The sequence below is a fragment of the Diabrotica virgifera genome, chromosome 5 (assembly GCF_917563875.1).
Source record: "Diabrotica virgifera virgifera chromosome 5, PGI_DIABVI_V3a".
Taxonomy (NCBI): Eukaryota; Metazoa; Arthropoda; class Insecta; order Coleoptera; family Chrysomelidae; genus Diabrotica; species Diabrotica virgifera.
Genome location: NC_065447.1, coordinates 240089581 through 240111742, shown reverse-complemented (window position 1 = coordinate 240111742; position 22162 = coordinate 240089581). Strand labels below are relative to the sequence as shown.

The 22162-nt window shown below is 32.5% G+C and overlaps 1 protein-coding gene across 16 annotated transcripts in view; it reads right to left on the bottom strand.

The window, feature by feature from the left end:
* LOC114343397 (F-actin-monooxygenase Mical) overlaps positions 1 to 22162 on the bottom strand; it is a 228788-nt gene that overhangs the window by 94668 nt on the left and 111958 nt on the right. For 14 of the 16 annotated variants that reach the window (XM_028294217.2, XM_050650929.1, XM_028294268.2 and 11 more), the window contains exons 7-10: positions 14786 to 15007; positions 11097 to 11224; positions 10512 to 10749; positions 4319 to 5150 (exon numbers count right to left, since the gene is read on the bottom strand). In XM_028294217.2, the coding sequence (XP_028150018.1) occupies positions 4319 to 5150; positions 10512 to 10749; positions 11097 to 11224; positions 14786 to 15007 (1420 nt within the window). The remainder of the gene's footprint in view (positions 1 to 4318; positions 5151 to 10511; positions 10750 to 11096; positions 11225 to 14785; positions 15008 to 22162) is intronic. The other 2 variants (XM_028294304.2, XM_028294310.2) reach the window with 1 other exon arrangement.

Below are 22162 nucleotides of genomic sequence, written 5' to 3'. Positions count from 1 at the left end.
GGCTACAGGGGTTGCACTAGGAAATCGCTTTTAGTGTCCATGCATGGGTAATAATAACGTGCACAAAATGATATGTGAAGCATATTAATGAAGGGCATTGTGTGTGAAGGATTCCAAGAAAATTACTTTATTTATTAATTCTTCTTTTTTTTGGGGTGGTTTCGGGGAAAAAGTGGGGGTGCATTATACAAATTTGTAAATAACACCAATACGTGGGTAATCGCTGAAAGTCTTTTTACTCTAGCATAAACGGTTCAGATGGTATAAAAAGGGGTTTTTTAAAATGTAACACCCTGTAATTAAAAAAAGGGCAATTATCCTTAAGTGGAACCTATACCAAAAAATCAATCATCTATTTGTGAATAATTTTCGCAGAATTTCTTTTTAATTTCCGTTGCAGTTAGGGAAAAATATATATTTTTTTAAAACATCTTTTTTAAAAACTTGTCAATTTTGGGGCGCCACCCTTGCTAAACGGTGGATGATAGAGAGATGCTGTTAGAAATAAATCGTAGAAAATATAGTCCTCTTCATATTTCTATAAAAGAAATTTTTTGTAAAAGGTACAGGAAGGGCTACGTTCCGCAAAAACCACAAATTACCCCCTTTAAAGGGGTGAAAAGGGGGGTTCCGGGGCGAAATTTTTTCAGAAAAAGTTAGTCTTATAATAAGCACCCCTTGATATGCCAGAAAAAAAAATAAAACCGGACTTGTGTCCATTTTGCAAGGTTCAACCTCTGTTTCCTACACTATAACTTTTACCGCAGAAACAGACGAGCCACTGTGCAGCGTTACTGAGTGGAGCCACAAAGTGGCTTAGACAGGCGATTTTGTAGCGCCAATGATTTTGCAAATGATTCAGTCAATTTGTACTCTACGAGCTCCCTAGTAGGAAAGTTTTGGGGTAGTTCTGATTTCTTTTATTACATATGGATTTTGGGCTGCTGAATCTGAATATGAGGTTTGCGGACAAAATTTCTTGCCGGAACATTAAAAAAATCGCGAGAAAATCGAAAAATTTCAGCTTTTTTCCACTTTTTTGCTCAAATCTCGAAAACTATTAACTTTTAGTAAATGGTGTGTTAACAAAAATTAAAGTACTTAAAATTATCTACAAATATCACTATTTATTTTTTTTTTCAGACGAACCATTCGGTCTAAAGTGCAAGTTGAAAATTGCTAATCTTGAACGGTCTCTGCAAAACCCACTTTTTACATTCCAAAACTATATTTTTTATTAGAATGCTGTCATTTGATAAATTTCTCCTAGTTTTCTATACAAATAATAAATGTTAGTTCATAATATGAATATGGTATGTCTCTTCTCACAGCTTCCATGAATCCATTCCATCCTAAAATACCGAGAATGTCTCTGCTTTTCCCTTAGAGCTACAGAAGATCAGGCACAGATGGAGTCACAGTTTCAGTTGGTGTGAGCATTCCCTTCGGATCTTGATTTCTGATACACCTTTCGTTTTGTTTTGTCCTTTCAAAATGTATTAGTTGAACAGTTCTCTGACTTTCATAAACCTCAGGTGCGGGTTTAGTTTTTAGCCGAGGAATGGATTGGCTAGGAGCTATGGCATGATTTGGTGCAATACAAGAAATGCCACCCATGACGTAAAAAGTGTGGTATCCGCCGATTGTATGTACGTTAACCCTTTCTGTCCCAACGCTGCATATATATGCCTTTGAAAAAGTGGGTCTGTATTCCCAGCCGAAGTATACAGGGTGTCCAGAAACTCTACCGACAAACGAAGACAGGAGATTCTTCAGATAATTTTAAGATAATTTAACCCAATTCACTTAGTCCGAAAATGCTTCCTAAGGGAGCTAGAGCTCTTTGAAAATGGCGTCTTGTAATTAGTTTTTCTTAAATACCTCCAGAACGCTTCTATTCAGAAAAACAAAATTTGGTACGCGTATTTATCTTTAAAATATAAATCTAATCCATCCATTGCAAATTTCTAGTACCGATCATAGGCCTCCGTTTTGGGTAGGGAAACGGTTATTTTATCACATAACTTTTTTATCTTTAACTTTTATGCATTTCTGACACTGGATTATTAAATTGTGAAGTATTCCAGTACTAAAAGGTACTCTTGTTTTAAATCGGTAGGACACACCGTTTTCTAGAAAAATCGATTTTAAAATTTTTCGCTTTCTGAATTAAAAAAAAATTTCAAAAAAAAATCTGTTTAGAAAGACGAAAACTGGTACATTTATTTATATTCCAGAGATAAATCGATTTCATTAATTGCGAATTTCTAGTACTGGTCATAGGCGTCCGTTTTGGGTAGGTCAACAGTTATTTTATATATAACTTTTTGTCTTGAATTTTCGAGCATTTTTGACACTAGATTATTAAATTATGAGGTATTCGAGTACTAAAAGTTACTCTTACTTTATGTTGGTAAAATACTTCGTTTTTTGTTAAAAAGTTCTTTCATTTTTTTTTCAAATTCCAAAAACGAAAAACTTTCAAATCGATTTTTCTAGAAAACGGTGTGTCCTACCGACTTAAAGCAAGAGTACCTTTTAGTACTAGAATACCTCACAATCTAATAATCCGGTGTCAAAAATGCATAAAAGTTAAGGACAAAAAAGTTATGCGATAAAATACCCGTTGCTGTACCCAAAACGGACGCCTATGACCGGTACTAGAAATTTGCAATGGATGGAATCGATTCATCTCTGAAAAGTAAATAGGCATACCAATTTTCGTTTTTCTAAATAGAAGCCTTCTGGAGGTATTTAAGAAAAACTAATTTCATGACGCCATCTTCAAAGAGCTCTAGCTCCCTTAAGAAGCATTTTCGGACTAGGTGAATTGGGTTAAATTGTCTTAAAATTATCTGAGGAATCTCCTGTCTTCGTTTGTCGGTAGAGTTTCTGGACACCCTGTATATACGTTCAAGGTGTTATGGTCTCAATTTACCAAAGCCAAAAATATGCGATGTGTATAAAATTCTAGACTCATTGGTGTCCCAATGCCGTAGAAATATGTCCGAAAATGTTAGATTATTGTTCCCAAAGCTTTAAAATGTTGGCACCTAAGACAGGTCATGCGGACCCATTGCCGTATATATTTGTTCACATATTTTAGATATATGCTGTATTGTAGCACTGGTGGCAACGCTTATAGGTAGCTGCTATGTAGAAGGTGAAGCGTTTGTAGCCACAGAAAAGACAGAAAAAAAAGAAGCGAATCGAGATACATGTGTGCAAGATGCGGAGTCGACCTTTGCGTAGTGTCATGTTTTGAGGAGTACCACACAAAAGAAAACTTCTAATGTTAATTTACATTACATTATTTTTTTTAAGGAGCTATCCTAGTATAAAAGTACGAAATTCACATATTTTTTGGTAATTTCTAAAATAAAAAGTACTATACCAGTTATTTTGAAAATTTGCATGAGCATTTACTATAAAAGGAAGTACATGTAAAAGAACTTTCATAAAAAAATATTGAAAATTAAACGATTTATGCGCCATCTACTGGCTCCGTGAAAATAAAAACATAGCTCCACTGCTGCAGTGATTGGGACTAATAGAGATACTAAAACATAAAATTTCAAAGTTATTATTGAAATATAAGTTCTTTTCTATACCACCAACTAGGGGAATTTTGATGGGTTAAACAATGTCAATTTGGCGATTTTTGAAACTGAAAATGTTTTATATAATTTTAAAAAAAATTTTCAACACTTCGTCATTTTTCCAAATTTTAATATTTTTCAAAAATCCTAGTTGATGGTATAGGAAATAACTTATATTTCAATAATCACTTTGAAATTTTATGTTTCAGGATCTCTATTAGACCCAATCACTGCAGCAGTGGAGCCATGTTTTTATTTTCACGGTGGCAGTAGATGGCGCATAAATCGTTTAATTTAAAAAAAAAATTTATGAAAATTGTTTTACATGTACTTCTTTTTATAATAAATGCTCATGCAAATTTTCAAAACAATTAATACAGTGCTTTTTATTTTAGAAATTAAAAAAAAAAGTATATGAATTTCGTACTTTTACACTAGGATAGCCCCTTAAGTTAGTTACATTTTTTCAAGTTGGTTTTCGGTTTTCAAGTTGAAATCGGGTTTGGTCGGTAACATATACAACAATATATATTCTGTTTAATTCTCGGAAATGAATAATGAATGTGAGTTTAAACAGAAAGTGTAGTACTACTTTATTCAACTGGTACTACCAGAATAAGAAGAGGCTAAATGTAGATATTTCAATATCAATGGCAGATTGAAATAAGGAGATGTATCCAGTCTTACCCTCTAGTTGTTAAAATGTTATAATTACATACCTTGAAAATGTTTCATTCGAAAGATGATTTAATCCAATTTTGGAAGAAATTTTCAATTCATTTGTCGAGGAGATGTACTCGATGGTCTGAAGAGTTAGTTCCTTGTTTCTATTCTTTTCCAAAATCCTGATTTTTAAATGAGTTTCAGATATTGGTTTTTTAACCGAAAAGTACACAGAACTTTCTTGATAATGAGAGTTATTAAAAATGGTATTAACATCATCCTTTCTACTAGAAATATTCCCTGTTTTATTTTGTTCGACTGAAGGAAGAATTTCGGGGTTTGTTTTTACAAGTTTATCTGACAAGTCTATTTGACTTGTTGGAGTTTGTGAATCGATATTGATATTAACATGAAGTTCTGATACGTGAGTAAGTTGATCAACTTTGGAACATACATTTTCTCCTACAGCATCAGCCTGAGCGACTTTATAGTCAGTTTGTAAAACATGATGATTATTACTGGTTCCATCAGATCGACGCTTCCGTATCAGCTGTGTTAGGACTCTTTTCAATCGTTCATGTTTCTGATACATTTTCTCTATGCACTTCAACTGCTTATCTAATCTTGGTGATATGGGAATCTCTGGCTTTAAACAATCATCTTCTGACATACCCCTTTTTCTATCTATTATTTTCTTTTCTAACACTAAATTGTTAGTTATTAAGTTGTTATTTTTATCAGTAACACGAAGTTTGACTTGCTTTGCTTTGTTTTTCTTATTTTTTAAAACTTTATGCCTAGTTGGTATTAAAAATTCAGAATTTTTCAGATCCACAGTATTGCTTTTATAATACAACTCTTTTTTGGGTTTAAGATTATTCTGAGGCTCTATAAGAAAACTGCAAATTAAGATTATATTATGGTAAAACTATTTTTGAAACTGTCTTGTTTGAGATTAAAAAATGTATAGATCCAACTGAGCAAAACATATGCAAAAAAGAATCAATTTTAGAATATTATAACAAGATCATGAAGGTGAAGAAAGATTAAACTTTGTAATAAAATAAAATTGCACAATAATACCTATAGTCCATTGAAATGTTACATTTAGGGTTGCATTTCTTAGAGGAGTCAATTTTATTTTTTTAATGTGTAGGGGTGTTCAGTAGAAGCTTAAGTTCAGGTTTTTGGGGTCGCTGCCCTTGTCTCCCGGCCGCCATCTTGGAAAAAGGGGTGCAAAGGGCTTTCGCGTTGTATCTCCTAAACTAGCAACCACACAGAAAATTAAATTACACGTAAAATGTAGCAAATTAAATTTTCTACAATTTTATATGTATTACTTTTTATCGTCAAGTGACCAACAAAAAGTTATAAAAAAAATAAGAGACAATTTTGTAAGAAGTTTCTTTTTGGAGGTTATAACTTTTTTTCCGTTCATTTTACAATAAAATAACATCATAGCGATTTTATAGAGGATTTTTCAACGAACAATTTCCACTATAAAGTTTTTTAATTTTATTTATTTATCTAGGTTTTACAGCGCTCCAAACTTGACCAGATTCTCGAATTCTCATAGGAATACAATAAAAACAAAACCTTGGGCTTACCTAACTATATATTTAATTTTTATGATTTTAATATTCCTATGCAATTATTAAGCTATTTTTGACCCTTTTCGCGGCCACCTATGAGGTAGAGTCTGGAGGCGCGTTTATTGTGTGGTATAGGGCTAATCCACGGACAATGTCTAGACATAGTTTTTATTTTTTTTTCGATGGTCCAGGCTGCAAGTCAAGATCTGAATCAGTATCCGAGGCGAATTTTTGTGGTATAATGAGAGTTAGGAGTTGGCGTCATTGTCGGTAATTCATCTACCAATTCGTTTTCTTTAATAATTAATGTTGATATGTCCACGATGTTGCTGCAACTTTCACCACCACTATAGAGGCACACTGCTGAACATTTGAGGTCTGCTATTCGGCAACCACATGCACTTCCAGTTTCCATCGCTTCTGTTAAAGATGAATTTCATAAGCTCGGGGGTACTGGAGGCTTGGAAGTTTGGATTGGTATTCAAAATTTTTCATGCTTTTTCCAGACCCAATTTTTTGGATCACAATGTTTACCGAGCCATGACTGAATCTGGTGATACACTCGGAGTCTGTGGACACGGGCTGCATATTTTGATGGAGGAAGTGAGAAGAGATTAAATACATTTTTTGTCACTGTTTTAGCGAATCGTTTGTATCTCAGGGTTTCCAGAGAATCGTCTTTATTTCCGCCATATAAAGAGACGAAAAACGTTCGCCGACAACAGTGAGTAAAGATGGCTCGACTTTCCCACTGACAAATAATTTTCCCTAGAGGTTTCTTACAAATAAAACAACCACCACTCATGATACGCTCTTACAAAGAACACAAAATGCTTATCTAATCACAAAAATATAAATTTTACCCACAAGACACTCAATAGTATTATCTATAAAACTCAAAATACTTTTCACAATTTTTAATACGACTGCACGTGGCCAAATAGGTAGCACAACTGCAAGAAAAAGTTAAGTAGAGGGGGACCGACTGCTGTGCCACCTAGGATAAATTATAATAATAAAAGTGATAGCAGGCAGATATGGAAGAAAAATGACGTAACTCCAAATTTTGTCAATTCCTGTTTATTGCGCAATTAACTTCTAAAATACTACGTAAAGATGATACAAAAAGACCGAACTGTAAAAATGAGCTGAGCCACTATAGGATAGTTGCGTCGTTACTGAAATACACGCTATGTTAGACCTTGTTTCAGATGCCTAATGACGCAACTGTAGATAGGGTTGAAAATGGGGCGATTAAATTAAGATAATGAAATTCACACCAATATCGATGAAAATAAAAGCCATCGTTGTCAAAAAAACAAACGCCATACCGATGCTCCTGGACGATTACTCTTCAGTTATTCCCTATTTTAAATATTTAAAAACCGTTTTTTTTGCTCTTCTGAAGAATTTTGCATTTTACGGTTGCGTCATTCTTCTTCTGGACCGGCAAATTTGTCCTCAAACAACTTCTTGGGCCTTTTCTATATATGCTTAGGGTTCTAAGATTTATAGTGGGGATAAAGGAATGTTAAAATCATAATAAATTGTATGAATAAAAAAAATTAAGATAGAAAAGTAAGCCTAACGTTTTGTTTTTATTGTGTCCCTATGAGCATTCGAGAGAATCTGGTCAAGTTTGGAGCGCTGTAAAACCTAGATAAATAAATAGAATTAAACACCTTTATAGTGGAAATTGTTCGCTGAAAAACCCTCTACAAAATTGTTGAAATGTTATTTTATTTTAAAACGAACTGAAAAAAAGTTATAACATCCAAAAGGAAACTTGTTAAAAAGTTTTTTCTTATTTTTGTTTATATCTTTTTTGTTGGTCACTTGACGATAAAAAGTAATAGAGACAAAATTGTAGAAAATTTAATTTGTTACATTTTATGTTTAATTAGATTTTCCGTGGGGTTGCTAGTTTACGAGATATAGCGCGAAACCGCTTTGCACTCCTATTCCAAGATAGCGGCCGGGGGACAAGGGTGGCGACTCCAAAAACTTGAACTTAAGCTTCTACTGATCTCCCCATACATAAAAATAAAATTGACTCCTCTAAAAAATGCAAGGTATGGCCTAAAAAATCTAACATTTCAATGGACTACTATAAAAGGTATCAAAATAAATGAAATAACATTCCCTTGTAAGGGAATGGGAAATGATACACCTAAAAAACCAGAAAACATAGAAGAATAATTGCAAAAGATTAAATACAGTGGGAGATTAACAAAAACGAAATTAATGATAATCATCACACAATCCCATATGCAAGAATAGTTGAGAAAGATGAGCAAGACAGAGTTGAGAAATTTAAATACAGTATGCGGCAAAATAAACAGTACTGAAATGAATATTAAAAGGTTTATGAATATTTATATATTTAGTATAAGTGCATGATAGAGCCTTGCAAGCATTATTCACGACGACGCGACGTTCCGGATAAAACTGATGTTAGAGATGCCCTCTGGCACGAAAAAATCTTTAATTCTAGTCCGCAATTCCGGAATGTTAGACGGTGGATCGGTCTGCCTCCTTGAACATTCCCCAAATGTACGCATCAGGTGGCGTTAGGGCTGGTGAGTGGCGATCTCCCAAAATAATCACGCATTATTCGAAGAAACTCTCTGGTCGTGCACTAGGTTGCCCCGTCCTGCCGAAACCATTGTTGATTTTAAGCTTGGGTCGCTTTCGCAACCTTTTCCATATGAACGAAAATAGTACTAAACGATAATTTGTTTTTCTGCAAAACCAACCATTCCGAAGCCCGTAACATTACCAAGATATTCACATACGTTATAACGACGTTCGGAAACCACCTAGTACGTTTCGGCGCATGACACATACTGTAACGTTACAAACGTCACATCTTTGATATTTTATTTTTAAATAATTATTTTATTTTATTTTCTTTAATATTTCATTAACAATAATTTTCTTCTATTTGTTTTACCAGTTTTCTTCGTTAAAAACTCGTTGGCGCCCTCTTTTATTATCCTCTTTTATTACCCTCTTTTATTATCTTCTATTTACTATATCTCTTTTCATTTAAATCATCGATTGAACATACTGAACGTACCCCATACATTCTTACTCTTTAAGTAACTGCTTTCAATACGGAACATGCTCGCCACTGCCTATGTCGCACTGTCATGAAAGTGTCACTTCATCCTTCATCCCTACCCGCTGACACAAAATGAAAATGGAAGGGACAGGGAAACTAAATCTATTTAAAGAGATGAGCCCATAAGGCCCTATCTATTTCCAGACTTTCACTCTCTTGGGTTTTTGGGAATAAGATCACCGTTCTCCCTCCGGGAGTTTCAACAACCCTCAAATCGCCGGCGATAGAACAACGAGGACCATGTCATCAGGGCTGCAACCACATTACAAAGACTGCAACGACCAACATCCGTAGGCCTGGTGGAATACAACACCTACAACCCCAGAGCCCGTTGCAGAACCAGCAGCAGTATTCGACGTCAAGAAGTTACCATCAGCTACCAAAAGCCATAAGTATAATCCAGAATTGTTAGTTTTTGGCAAGAATTTGAATATATTTGTTAATGCAATTTTACAAGTCATATTTTTATTCTATCTTTATGAACAATAAACATGATCAGTTAAAAATACCGTTTTATTTGCTTTCACTCCAAGCTTTCATAGTTCATTTCTAAGATTAGGACAGGACTAACACACACCTGAGTGACTGAGCTAAGCTGAGGGTGTAGCAATGGCTATCTTGGATGATTGAGGTAATATTTTCGGATATTATTTTGATTACCTGGGGTAGTCCATCGCTTCTTTGGTTACAATACAAATTAGAGGCATACGCATTTCGGTACTGTTTATTTTGCCACATACCGTATCTTGGAGGTACCCTAAACAGTAAATGAGACTGTGGCAAAGAAGTGAAGATTCGAGTAGCAATAGCTAGAAATACTTTTAGCAAATTCAATAACTACCTTTGTCAGCGCGACACTCTTTTGGGTCTCCTACAAAAGATAGTGTTTTTCAAGAGTAAACTGTAGATGTACAGTCGGAATAAAATGTTATTCCTAACATCGTTCAATAGCTTCCAGCAAGCGTGGATCCACAGTTCACCTAAATCGCCATCGAAGAGAAGCCTCTTAACTTCTCATTGCTTCATATAGGGGTCGCTAATAGCGTACTTTCATTTCAATTCAAACTAATGCAAGTCTTCCTGACGAGAGATAAGAGGTGAAACCTCTCAGTCAAGTTAGAACAGGGACGAATCAATTTGGGAAAGGATAACTACAGGAGCAATTCGCTTAATTGTGGCAACAACGTCAGAAGACCTTGCATTCCAGAGCTACAGCTAACACAGCCACACTGAGGAGATATATCTACATGAGGAAAGGAATACCAGAATGTTTTAAACATAAAAAACGATGTTAATTAATAAGTACAAGTATAAACATAGATAAGGAAAAATTATTGGCAAAATTCGCAACGTGAATGCAAAAGAAAATAGATAAAAAACAGCGCTGGAATAGCAGAGCAAATTGTATTATACCTTCTTGCATTTCGTTGGAACAATTGTTTGAAGAAAGTAAATCCATAAAAAATGTTTTATGTATATAAAAAGAATAGAATAAACTTGGAAGAAACATAGAAATGTATTGAACTATATTACCTGGTCTTTGAAATTTATTTTTACTATCTACAACACATATTACTGGTAAATTGGTTTGTACTAATTTCCTCAACTTATTTTTGTAATAGCAATCGCTTGATCGATTTCTTAAATAATAAGCATTGAAGCACTTCTTGCAAGTTTTGTATTGGTCTTTTACCTGCCTATCGTTCTGAGGTATATATACACAGTTTTTGATAATTGGAGGCATTGACTTGATAGGTCTTATAGGCAAGTCCTAAAATTAAGATAATAAAAAGAAATACGATGAAATTTAAATATAAACAAGAAATGCCATGGCATCTTCAGCTGTATCTTAATACTCGAAAAGTTATTGTAATTGTAACAACTAAATTTGAAATTTAATTGTTTTATATTTTAAATGAAATTTAATTCTTTTAATAAAAAATCCTTTATAAAGGAAATTTATTTACAAAGAACCCTTTCACAGACCGTTTTTGGAATGAATATTCTATCTTCAGTGCTGCTACTAGGTACACATTTTATTAAACTGATGTTATATTACATGGTTGCTGATAATTTTATAGAATGTTAACATTTTAAGTAGATTCACTTCATGCTTACCAATTTTGGATGCTTCACATGGGGGATTTCCCCTCTGAAACAGTCGTAGATTTCTGTCAAATAACTAGCCATCGATAAGAAATCTTCGGTCATTGTCAATTCGCTTCCGGTCATCACAGGAGGTATACCTACAGAGAAAAAATAATATTGCAAAGAAAATTGAAACCGTTTAAAAATTAAGGCAAACCAAATTAGTTGATTTTACTACAATATTGTGTTCTTACCATTTATGTAACATATTTATATAGGATTTATTTGTCAGTAATTTAATAAAATTCAGAAATAAGGTCATTCAAAGTCAAACCTTATTTGACTGTAGGCGGTCTAGTTTAAGTACTTTCAAAAGTTCTAAAGCAAAGGAACTAAAATAAGAAACTAATTACTTTAGAATCGAGAATTTCGGTGATGCCGAGAATTGGTGTTTGAGAATAAATTTACTTAAATTACTTTTAATATAGCTTGGATTGGGTGTTCAGTCAAACCAAATTGTGAAATATGAAAATAGAAGCATTTACAAGAACAAATTTACTACAACAGTAATAGGTAATTGGTAAAATTAATGTAAATGGGATACACATACACAAAGGTTTCATCACGATTATCTGGCCAAAAATTTATTGATGGATGTAAAAGTAAATATGACAAATATGTGAAAGTGCTGAATTTTCATGTAAACAAACTAAAAGCTGAAATCAAGTATATCATTGGACCACGTTTTAATAGCTCAGGTCTTCCACAGGGGTCAGTTTTAAGTCCTTTTCTATTTAATCTTTACACAGCTGATTTTCATAATATTAGTATCGACAATATTTCGTTTAATATAATAACATTGCCGTGAGTGGTTTAAAAAAATGGTTTTGAGTTAGCAAACAACAAGTCTAACATTTGTATATTCACTAGACACAATGTACCTCAAAGAGAACAAATACAATTAAATGATGATTACTTTCCTGTTTGTAAATCAGTAAAATATCTGGGTATGATTCTGGATACCAAATTGACCTGGAAACTGCACGTTGATTTTATGCTTGATAGATGCAGTAAAGCACTAAATTTTCTTAAATCAATTGCAAAAACTTGGTGGGGTGCAGATGTTGAAACATGTCTTTTATTTTATCGTTCATATATCAGATCTATTATAGATTATGGCTCAGTACTGTATGGATCGGCTAGTAAAAATATTTTAGGTCGCATAGAAGTTTTTCTAAACACAGTATTGCGCTGTTGCATAGGTGCTATGAGATCTACCCCTATTGAACCACTCTATGTTGAAACAATGGAACCGCCGACTAAATTCAGAAGGGAATATCTCAGTCAAAAATTTCTTCTTAAGATCCGATGTTACAACACTTGTTTATATAAAGAAATTAGTACTTTAAATTATTTTGATTTAACAAATAAATATTGGGCTCACAAAAACTCGCCACCGTTATGTGACGCATTTCGAAACACTGCGGATAATAATACTGAACTTGCAGTTGCAAATAAAGTGGTAGATTTCGAAGATTTCTTTGAGTTACTAAATCAAGTAGATATAATACAACCCAGCTATCATGAGCACTCTTTATTAAACAGTATTGTTTTAAACAACTACCTTACAAATTGGTCAAAATCTGTTTGTATTTATACAGATGCATCCAAAAGTTCAAATGGTACTGGTTGTGCCTTTTATATTCCAGATAAATTTATAGAAAAAATGTTTAAACTGCCCTCAAATTTCTCCATTTTTACTGCCGAGGCTGCGGCGGTATATGAGGCTTTAATTTATTTCAAGTTGGCATCCTATAATTCCGCAATTCCGCAGTAATTTTATCTGATTCATTATCTGTGCTTACTGCTATTCAAACACCTCACCTACCTTGTAGTACTTCTAATCCATAGATTTTTTTAATAAAAAAAATCTTATTTGAAATTAATAAACACACCCCAAAAATAAAGCTTATGTGGATCAAAGCACATTCAGGACTTACACATAATGAGCATGTAGACCAATTAGCTAAAAATTCCCTCATCCATGGAACAGTAACCAAATATCAGCCCTGCATTCTAGATGCTTTTGCTTGTTTAAGAAATGAACAGATGAAGAGCTGGAAAACACACTGGGAAAGGTACTGTAACATTTCAACAACACAATACAGTTTGATACAACCGATTATTCTGGAAAAACCTTGGTATAAGAATTTCACCCTCCCTCGCAAATACATATCCACCATCAGTAGAATTAGATTTGGACATGCATGTTATCCTGCACATTTATTTAAAATAAACATATTAGATTCGAATATTTGTCAAGAATGTGAGGTTAAAAGTGACTTGAACCACATATTTTTTGAATGCAAAAAGCATAAACACCTAACCAATCACCTAATTAAAAGAATTATAGACCAGAACATCCCACTCCCTGTAAATATTCTCTTTATTCTGTCACTGAATAAAAAGAAAATTTTTGACTGTTTGGTATCTTTCTTGTCGGATAGTAAAATATTATTGTAATTAGTTATAAGTATTTGTAAAATATGTTTAAGAAATATAAAAAAAATAAAAAGAAAAAAAAATAAAAACATGAAACAAAAAAAAATGAATAAAAAAAATTAGTAATTAAAAAAAAATACTTAAAAAAAAATAATAAAAAATTAAAGAAAAAATCACTAAGAGGATTTAAACCTCCGCAGGGATGAACTGGGTTGACATCCTATCGTAGTGACAAAAAAAAAAATACAAAAAAGAATGCATTTATTTTAATATTAAGATTAATATTTTTATTTGTAAAATGTATACACTATGTGTTCTTGATAAACATTAAGTAGTATAATATATTTATATTTATTAACATAGTATGTACATTAGCTGTAATGAGTAGGTAAATAAGAAGTAAAAAAATTGTAATAATATTATAATAACCAAGTTTCACTAATTGGCAATATCTTTAATACATTTACTTTTGATTGAGACTGGCTGAATGACCATAGTCCAAGCCAAAAAAAGAAAAAAAAAAAAAAAAAAAAAGTATATGAAAGTTTACATACTGACAACAGACAATTTAAAATAAAAATATTAAAGCACCAATCGTCAAAAAAGCACATATCTTTCTACCTTTTGAATTTAGATACGGATACAAAGTGTTAAAACCTAATTTAAGTGTTACGTTTGATAATCCCATATTGAATAATATCACCAAGTTGTATATTTTACATTAAATACAATAAAAATGACAGAAAGTCATTATGATTATATATAATTAAATCAGACTAAAGTAATAATAATTGTTGTGTCCATGTTATCAAAAATTTGACATCAAGAGAGCATGTTATTATTCATTATATATTAAATTATTCATTTAAGGTTAGAATATGACAAAAAACCTACGATTATCTAGGATATAATAAAAACTTATCAGATAACCAAGGTGACTTGACGCCATCGAAAGGATAGCCAGACTAAAATTGAGATGGGCAGGACACATAGCCAGAATAACAGATGGGCGATGGACAAAAAAGTTATTGGGATGGAGACCAAGGGAAGACAAAAGAAGCGTCGGTCGATCACCCACAAGAAGGACTGAAGATTTAAGAAGGCTAAATAAAAACTGGATGAGAGCGGCGCAAGATAAATGGGGTTAGAAACACCAGGAAGAGGACTATGTTCAGCAGTGGACTTTTCAGGCTGGATTATGATGAATGAAAACTTACCTAAATCCTTTTCAAGGATATTAATCGCAATCTGATTGTTTTTCGCCGCATCGTTATTAATAATTGCACTATATTCTAACAGATCTGGTCTGTAGTGATGTATTATTGCACATAAAACTTTCCCGTCTTTGAATACCGAACCCATTTCGGTGATTTCGATACCTTCCACTTCTTTCAATTGTTCTGTTAACCAGTTGAGCAACACTTCGTTATCCAGATTACCTGAAACAAATATAGGTGTGTATCGTTTTCTAAAAATATATTATTTTATACTCATATATTATTAGACAAAAAAATTATACAACCTACTTGCGATTTGTTGTGTGGTGTGTTGTGCTTGTGTAAAGAAAATATTGGTACCAGTTTTGTGGGGAAGATGGAGAACGTGATACGTGATACAAATAAACCTGCCAAGACTTCAAATAGGAGGAAACCATACATTTCTGCATAATGGTTTGTAAAGGAGCCAATTACTTTTCCTCCATTCAAAATCCCATAAAAAATCGCTAAGGTTCATTCTGGTCATTTTTTTATCGTTTTCTGGTGGAGGTAGTACATCTCCACGGATCGTGACGTATGAGAGGTCGTTGGAAATAGGGTAGCTAAAGAAGTAAATATTGAGGGTTTGGAGGATAGAGGGTGGATATCCAAAGGGGTCTTAGGCATGTAGAATCCAAATGGCTTATTATATGAGGATGTATGATGGCTCGTTTAAAGGGGAGAAAGCGAGAGGTACAACAAGTAGGAAAGTCAAACATGGCGATGAGGCATAAAGGCCTCCATAAAGAATTACTAATAACATATAGGAAATACCAACCCCCAAGGAATGCATGTTTTTTGTATTATCGAAAAGCATTTTACTGCCTTGATCATCAAAAGATGATCGAAATTTTGAGAACAATGGGAATTGACGAAAGATACAGAGAAAAAAATTAATGAGCAAAGAGGAGGCTTATATCCAATATTGGATGTCTCAAGGCTAATAAATTGCTAAATTGCTAATAGGTCTTGTGAGTATCAAGAAGGTATAATAGAAAAAGCAGAGAAAATAATGATGTTTTCAGAGAAAGAAAATGACAGAGCAAAATGTGCAATAAAGAATACTGGTCCTCCATGTGTTGATAAGAATTCGCCTGAGACACTAATACCGGATTTACACTCAGTCCTGTTGGACAGGGAATTGGGCAGGGAAGTGGGCAGCGTGAATGTGTAAATAGCTCACTCACGCTCCCGCTGCTCATGCTACTGCCATTACACGGCGCTCCCCAAAAAGTCGGTTTTTGGACGGAAGTCAAAGGAGAGGCAGCGTGAATGCGAGTAAGTACTAGTCATGAGGACATTGCCGACATTGGTGATATCATATTTCGGGCAATATTTCCGACAGCGGCATTAGCAGTGGCAAAGGCTGAGTATAAATCCGGCATAACACAGTAAAGATATAGGATAACGTGGATATCGAAATATTAACTTGAATGGCAAGACCTACATTAGAAGAAATCAAATGTCAAATTTTGTTGAGCGTGTTGTGTTTTATGTTTTGTTTCTAATGACATGTTTAGAGTTTAATTTAAATTATTAAAGTTTCAAAATGTTTTTCGTGTAACATATGCTTGTTTTAAATCATATGAGAATATAGCATGAAAATAAAATTCGATTCTCATATTGCATCTTTTAATTAATGGTACTTATTTAGTTTCTCAATAAAATATGTGAAAAACAAAACACCTCACAGTCGAGTTAGTAAAAACTAGTGTAAGTGTATTACATAGGAAAAAGTTAAAGCATGGAAACAAAGGACCACAAAGTAATCGGAAAGTTTTTGGCTTTCCGAACATAGAAATAATAAAGTAGAATAGAATATAACATACTTATTGTTTTCTATCGTTTCGCATTAAGTAAAAGCTGAGTGTATGCAGTTTGTTTCAATAACAATATTCAGATATTACTCAATAATCGTATTTTAACAGTTGTTTGGCAAAGTATTTAGTATTTACTTAACTATTTTCTTTTTAAGATTCCTTGTTTTATTTTATATTTATTTTTCCCGCGATTTAACACATGACCTTATTTAATTATGTAAATTGGACGTAAATTAAGTTAAAAAATATATTCCTCGAAGGACCGATTGCATTGAATGCGAATATTTAATTTAAATGAAATAAAAATTATTAAATAAAGTAAAATTATTCATAAAAATTCGGCTCGAAGGACCAAGAATAAAGTTGAACTTATTAAAATTAGCTGGTTAATTAATTTAAATAGCTAGCAGTGGAATAAAGTATTAAATATAGTCGTATGTTAAGTAGTAAGAATAATAAATATAAAATAGGACAAATAATATTAAAGATAAAATATTTAAGTACACTTTCCAAACAACAGTATTTACTATCTCTTCCTTTTGCTAACACTTTTCCGATGTGTTACATGGCTGCCAAATTTTATATTATGACTTATTTATCTGCCACTTCTTTATAATTATTCGGCGATATTCATTTTTGTTGTCATCAGTATTGATTTGGTTTTGATGTACCTCGTCTGTTCATTGCAGATCGTTTTCGTTATCCCCTACTAATAGCACTGATTATTATTTTAAATAATTTTATATAATTTGGTCCATGACGACACTGAATAGAAGGTGGCCCAATATTTCTCTTTTATTACAATAATTGTCCTCTTTTATTCCATTAACACATATTTTTTACGCCATTAAGTAGAACACATATTAGCAATGGTGTATTCAGTGGTAAATAACAGTTGTTTGACATTTCGATTTCCACTTCAGAAATCGTTTTCCAAAAAGATTATTTTAAAAATGTGAGCTGCTTTTATAACCCAAAGTTATTTATCGTTGTTTTTCAAACTTTTTTCAAACCACACCATCAGATATTTAAATTACTATACAGCCCAAAACACTTACCTAATCCGATGAAAATGCATTTCAGGAAGAAAAAACCTGCTATCGAAGATTTTAACAGAAAAAACTTGCTATCAAAGGTTTTAACAGAAAACGATTACTCATTAGCATTTATAAACAAGGAATTTCACAAGCTTGAAGAAAAGAAACAACAAAATACCACAAACAATTCAGAAACTCTTACTAGAAGGTATTTAAAGATGACGACAATACGATATTATGTAAAGAGCTTATCGAAAAAATAAACAAAGATAGGAAATAAGTACATCACAACAACATTCAAAACAACAAATAACTTTCTGTCAAAAACGGAACCTAACAAACAACACTCATCAGAGGTCAAAGAAGTGCATCTACAAATTACCCTGTGAATGCAGCAACTTCTATGGGAGAAACTGCATGACCATTAAGTGTCAGGATAAACGAGCATGAAACATACACCAAAAACAGAAATTTCGAAAATCACAGATATGCAACCATGCCTGGGACAATGGGCACAGAGTATAGTGGAAAGATGCAGCTCTCATCCTACTTTGAAATGTGTAGGAAACCATTCAGCAAAATGTAGCAGGGTTTCGTTGCCAATACCAAAAGAAGAAGTCAGCAACAAAATTATAATAAGTAGGATACACATCATCTACAATTATTATACATAATATACAAAACACAATATACACTGACCGGCACAAGAAACAGCCACCCCACAAAATGGGTAATTTTTGATGTCTTGAATTTCCTAAAGCTGTTGTCCGATTTAAGTGACTTTTTTTAATATTTTATAGCCGGTTCTAGGTCAATTGCTCGACATGAAAACTGCTCGAATAAAATAAAATAAAAAAGAGAAGTATATATCTAAAATATTTATTCACAATAATCCACAAAAATCCAATACATACCCAATAAAGAAACATTGGTAATGGGTAAGCATGTTAATGGGTATTTAATGATTTTAATCTTTCCCTAATACCTGGAAATTCTTATAATACCTAATTATCATAATGAGAGAAAATCAAAACCGTTATTTTTCTTATTATTTTAAAAGTTCAAAGATAGACATATCACATAATTTGTCCTAATTCAAGAATCTTTCTTATGTCTATATTTTGTATTATTTTGAATAAATATTTTAGATATATAATTTTCTTTTTTATTCGAGCAATTTGTATTTCGAGCAATTTTCATGTAGCAATTGATTTTCGAGCAATTGCATTCGAGCAATTGACCGGTTACCTTTATAGCCTTATATTTTAACAATATTGCTGTAATAAAATGGTTGCTAGACAGGTAAATTATCATTGTATACCGGGTGTACCAATCAAACTGTGTTTTATTCTCAAAGTTCACCACACCCTGTGGAATATTCTAGCATTTATAAAATATTGAAATTAAAACCCAACTATAGCCTCAGGTGTTTTTTAACACTCTGTAACAACTAGCCATGTTCTTAATTAATACAGGGTGTTTCTAAATAAGTGCGACAAATTTTAAGGAATAATTCTGCATAAAAAATATTGACCGTTTGCTTATAAACATATGCCCGCAAATGCTTCGTTTCCGATATACGGGATGTTGAATTTTTTCTTACAAACTGACGATTTATTAATTGCTCATTTTTTGACATACAATTAAGAATTTTATATTCACCATTGGCGTGCATGCGGGTAATATTACCCGTCATATTACCCGTATGCGCGCCAATGGAGAATATAAAATTCTTAATTGCATGTCAAAAAATATGCAATAGCTGTATCTTAAATCCTACCAAATTTCATTTTCATCTCAACCGGTTTTGGAGCAATAAATAAATCGTCAGTTTGTAAAAAAATAATTCAACATCCAGTATCTCGGAAACGAAGCATTTGCGGACATGTGTTTATAAAGCAAACGGCCATTATTTTTTCATGCAGATTTACCCCTTAAAGTTTGTCGCACTTATTTAGAAACACCCTGTATTAATTAAGAACATGGCTAGTTGTTAAAGTACCTAACTTTTTTATTATCCAACTTAAGCGAATGAATCAAAAAACAAAATGTTATTAAAACCTGAGGCTATAGTTCAGTTTTAATTTCAGTATTTTATAAATGCTAGAATATTCCATAAAGTGTGGTGAACTTTGAGAATAATACACAGTTTGATTGGTACACCCGGTATACAATGATAGTTTATCTGTCCAGCAAGAATATTATTACAGAAATTTTGTTCAAGAATAAGGCTATAACATATTAAAAAAATCACTTAAATCGGACAACAGGTTTAGGACATTCAAGACATCAAATATTACCCATTTTTTGGGGTGGCCGTTTTTTGTGCCGGTCAGTGTATAAACATAAAATATATAAACACATAATAACAAACGTATAATTAACAAATAAAAAATAATTAGAATTTGATATCCAAACACCACCCTAAAAATTGTTCAACTGAAAGCATAAAGCATGGTATTTGCCTACAAGATTGAGGCCAAGTAAGTCACTCGTCAGTATGAAAAAAGATAACTTTTGGTTATAAAAGCAGTCCACGTGTGAAAATGGAAACGTCAAATAACAATTTTAAAATATTTATGTTTAGATTGTTTACTTATTTACTGTAATAAGTACAATAAAATAACACGTAATATTTTAAACTTGCATTATCATGCAGTATTTTGTTTATTGCCAAACACAGAAACGTAAAAACCTAAAAATATTTCAGGTATTTGACCTGTTTCAAACACCTGCAATCTGGTATGCCAGAGTCACAGATGTCTAACTTTAGTCCAAAATTACTACAGCCTAGCGCTTTAGTCGTAAATTACTGAATAATAATAGGAGATGGATCAATATTTTCCTCCTCTTCTCTTAATAAAATCAGAATACTGATGCGTTCAGTTCTTTTATTGTACTCAGTTGCTACTCTTTAAATATTTACTAAATCCGTATTCGTATTCTAATTTCAGATTTCCTGCAGAATTTCTCAGTACTTTTTATTTTCTTCTTCTTCTTTCAGTGCCCCGTCTGATTATCGAACGTTGGCGAACATATTTGCAATAATAACTTTGTTTACGGCATATACGCCCTGAGCTTCGCTGGTATCGCCACCTACCTAGCGGATTACTAGTACAACTTTCGTTGGAAATTTCGCTGAAAAGAGAAAAATGTTGCCTATCCTCTGTGAGTTTCGCTGGTATGGCTGGTATCGCCACCTAGCGGATGACTTACTGTTTCGGCCGGAAATTTCAAGAGGAAAGGAGAAAAGCAAATAATAATTGTTTCAAACTTATTATTTACATAATTCTTATCGTGTAATATTTACAACGTGAAGAAGTAATTGGATTGTAATCGATAATTAATATCAGTAAGTACAGAATTTATTATTCATTATGATTATTTTTAAGATTTTGCTTATCGTTTTGAAGTTTATGTTGCCAAATAATATTAGAAAAAATTTATTCTGCAAAAAAGTGTAATAATTTAATACAATTATAGTATAATATTTCTTAAATATTAAATTATACATTTATTGCACTTAAATAATTAAGAGCGTAAACGTAAAATTTCGGGCCAACTCTTTTTAAATGCATTACTTTTTTTCGAATCCTGAGAGAACCAATAAGTATATTTGAAAAATTTAAACGCAGAATGAAAGACTACATTATTATCGAAGGTCAAAAGTCCCTGAAAATTTCTGTTTATTTTAATCAGTTACAGGGGTGAAAAAAAATTAGTGTGATTTTTAATTTTAAATATCTCGTTCAAAAGAAACTTTTTGTTTATTCTAAGGAACTTTCGGCCTTTTAAATGAAACATTTAGTAAAAATTATATGCAACTCTTAATGCAGAACTTCAAATTTCCAGTAAAAGTTCACTGACTTGTCACTACTGGCACTCGCGAATTTTTAATTACCCCCTCTACCTACGAGCTTAGAGCGGATAACCTCTATAACGATACCACTCTCTGAAATTTCGGAGTTAGAATGTTCTTCTTCGGTCTGAGCCTCTCCTTCCGGCGATCTTGCAATGTATTATGAGATGTAGAAGGTTCTTCTAGTATTTTGCTATTGTATATTCACGAAAAGTTTTAGATCTGATAAACGATAACGATAATATATTTAAAGTGAAAAGCAGACACCACATTATGCATTTTGTTGTCAAACGATGGAAAACAAATAAGTATAAATACGTAAAGACACTATAACAAATTAATTTTGTAAAATGAAACACATAAAGCCAATAGCAATTTTAATAACAAACCTGAACATTAGTTGAAAAATAATAACAGTCCACCTTAATATAATAGAAAAATGCCAACAACTTATTTAGTGTAAATACTTAAAAAATCTTAAAATCTTAAAATTATACTACATTTCTTTATTCTATACAGAATATTGGTTACTCAAATTGAAATTTAGGTATATTTCTCTGATGTAAAGATGAACAGAAGAGATTATTCAAATTAAAGAAAATTGTCAAATGCAAGAAAATCA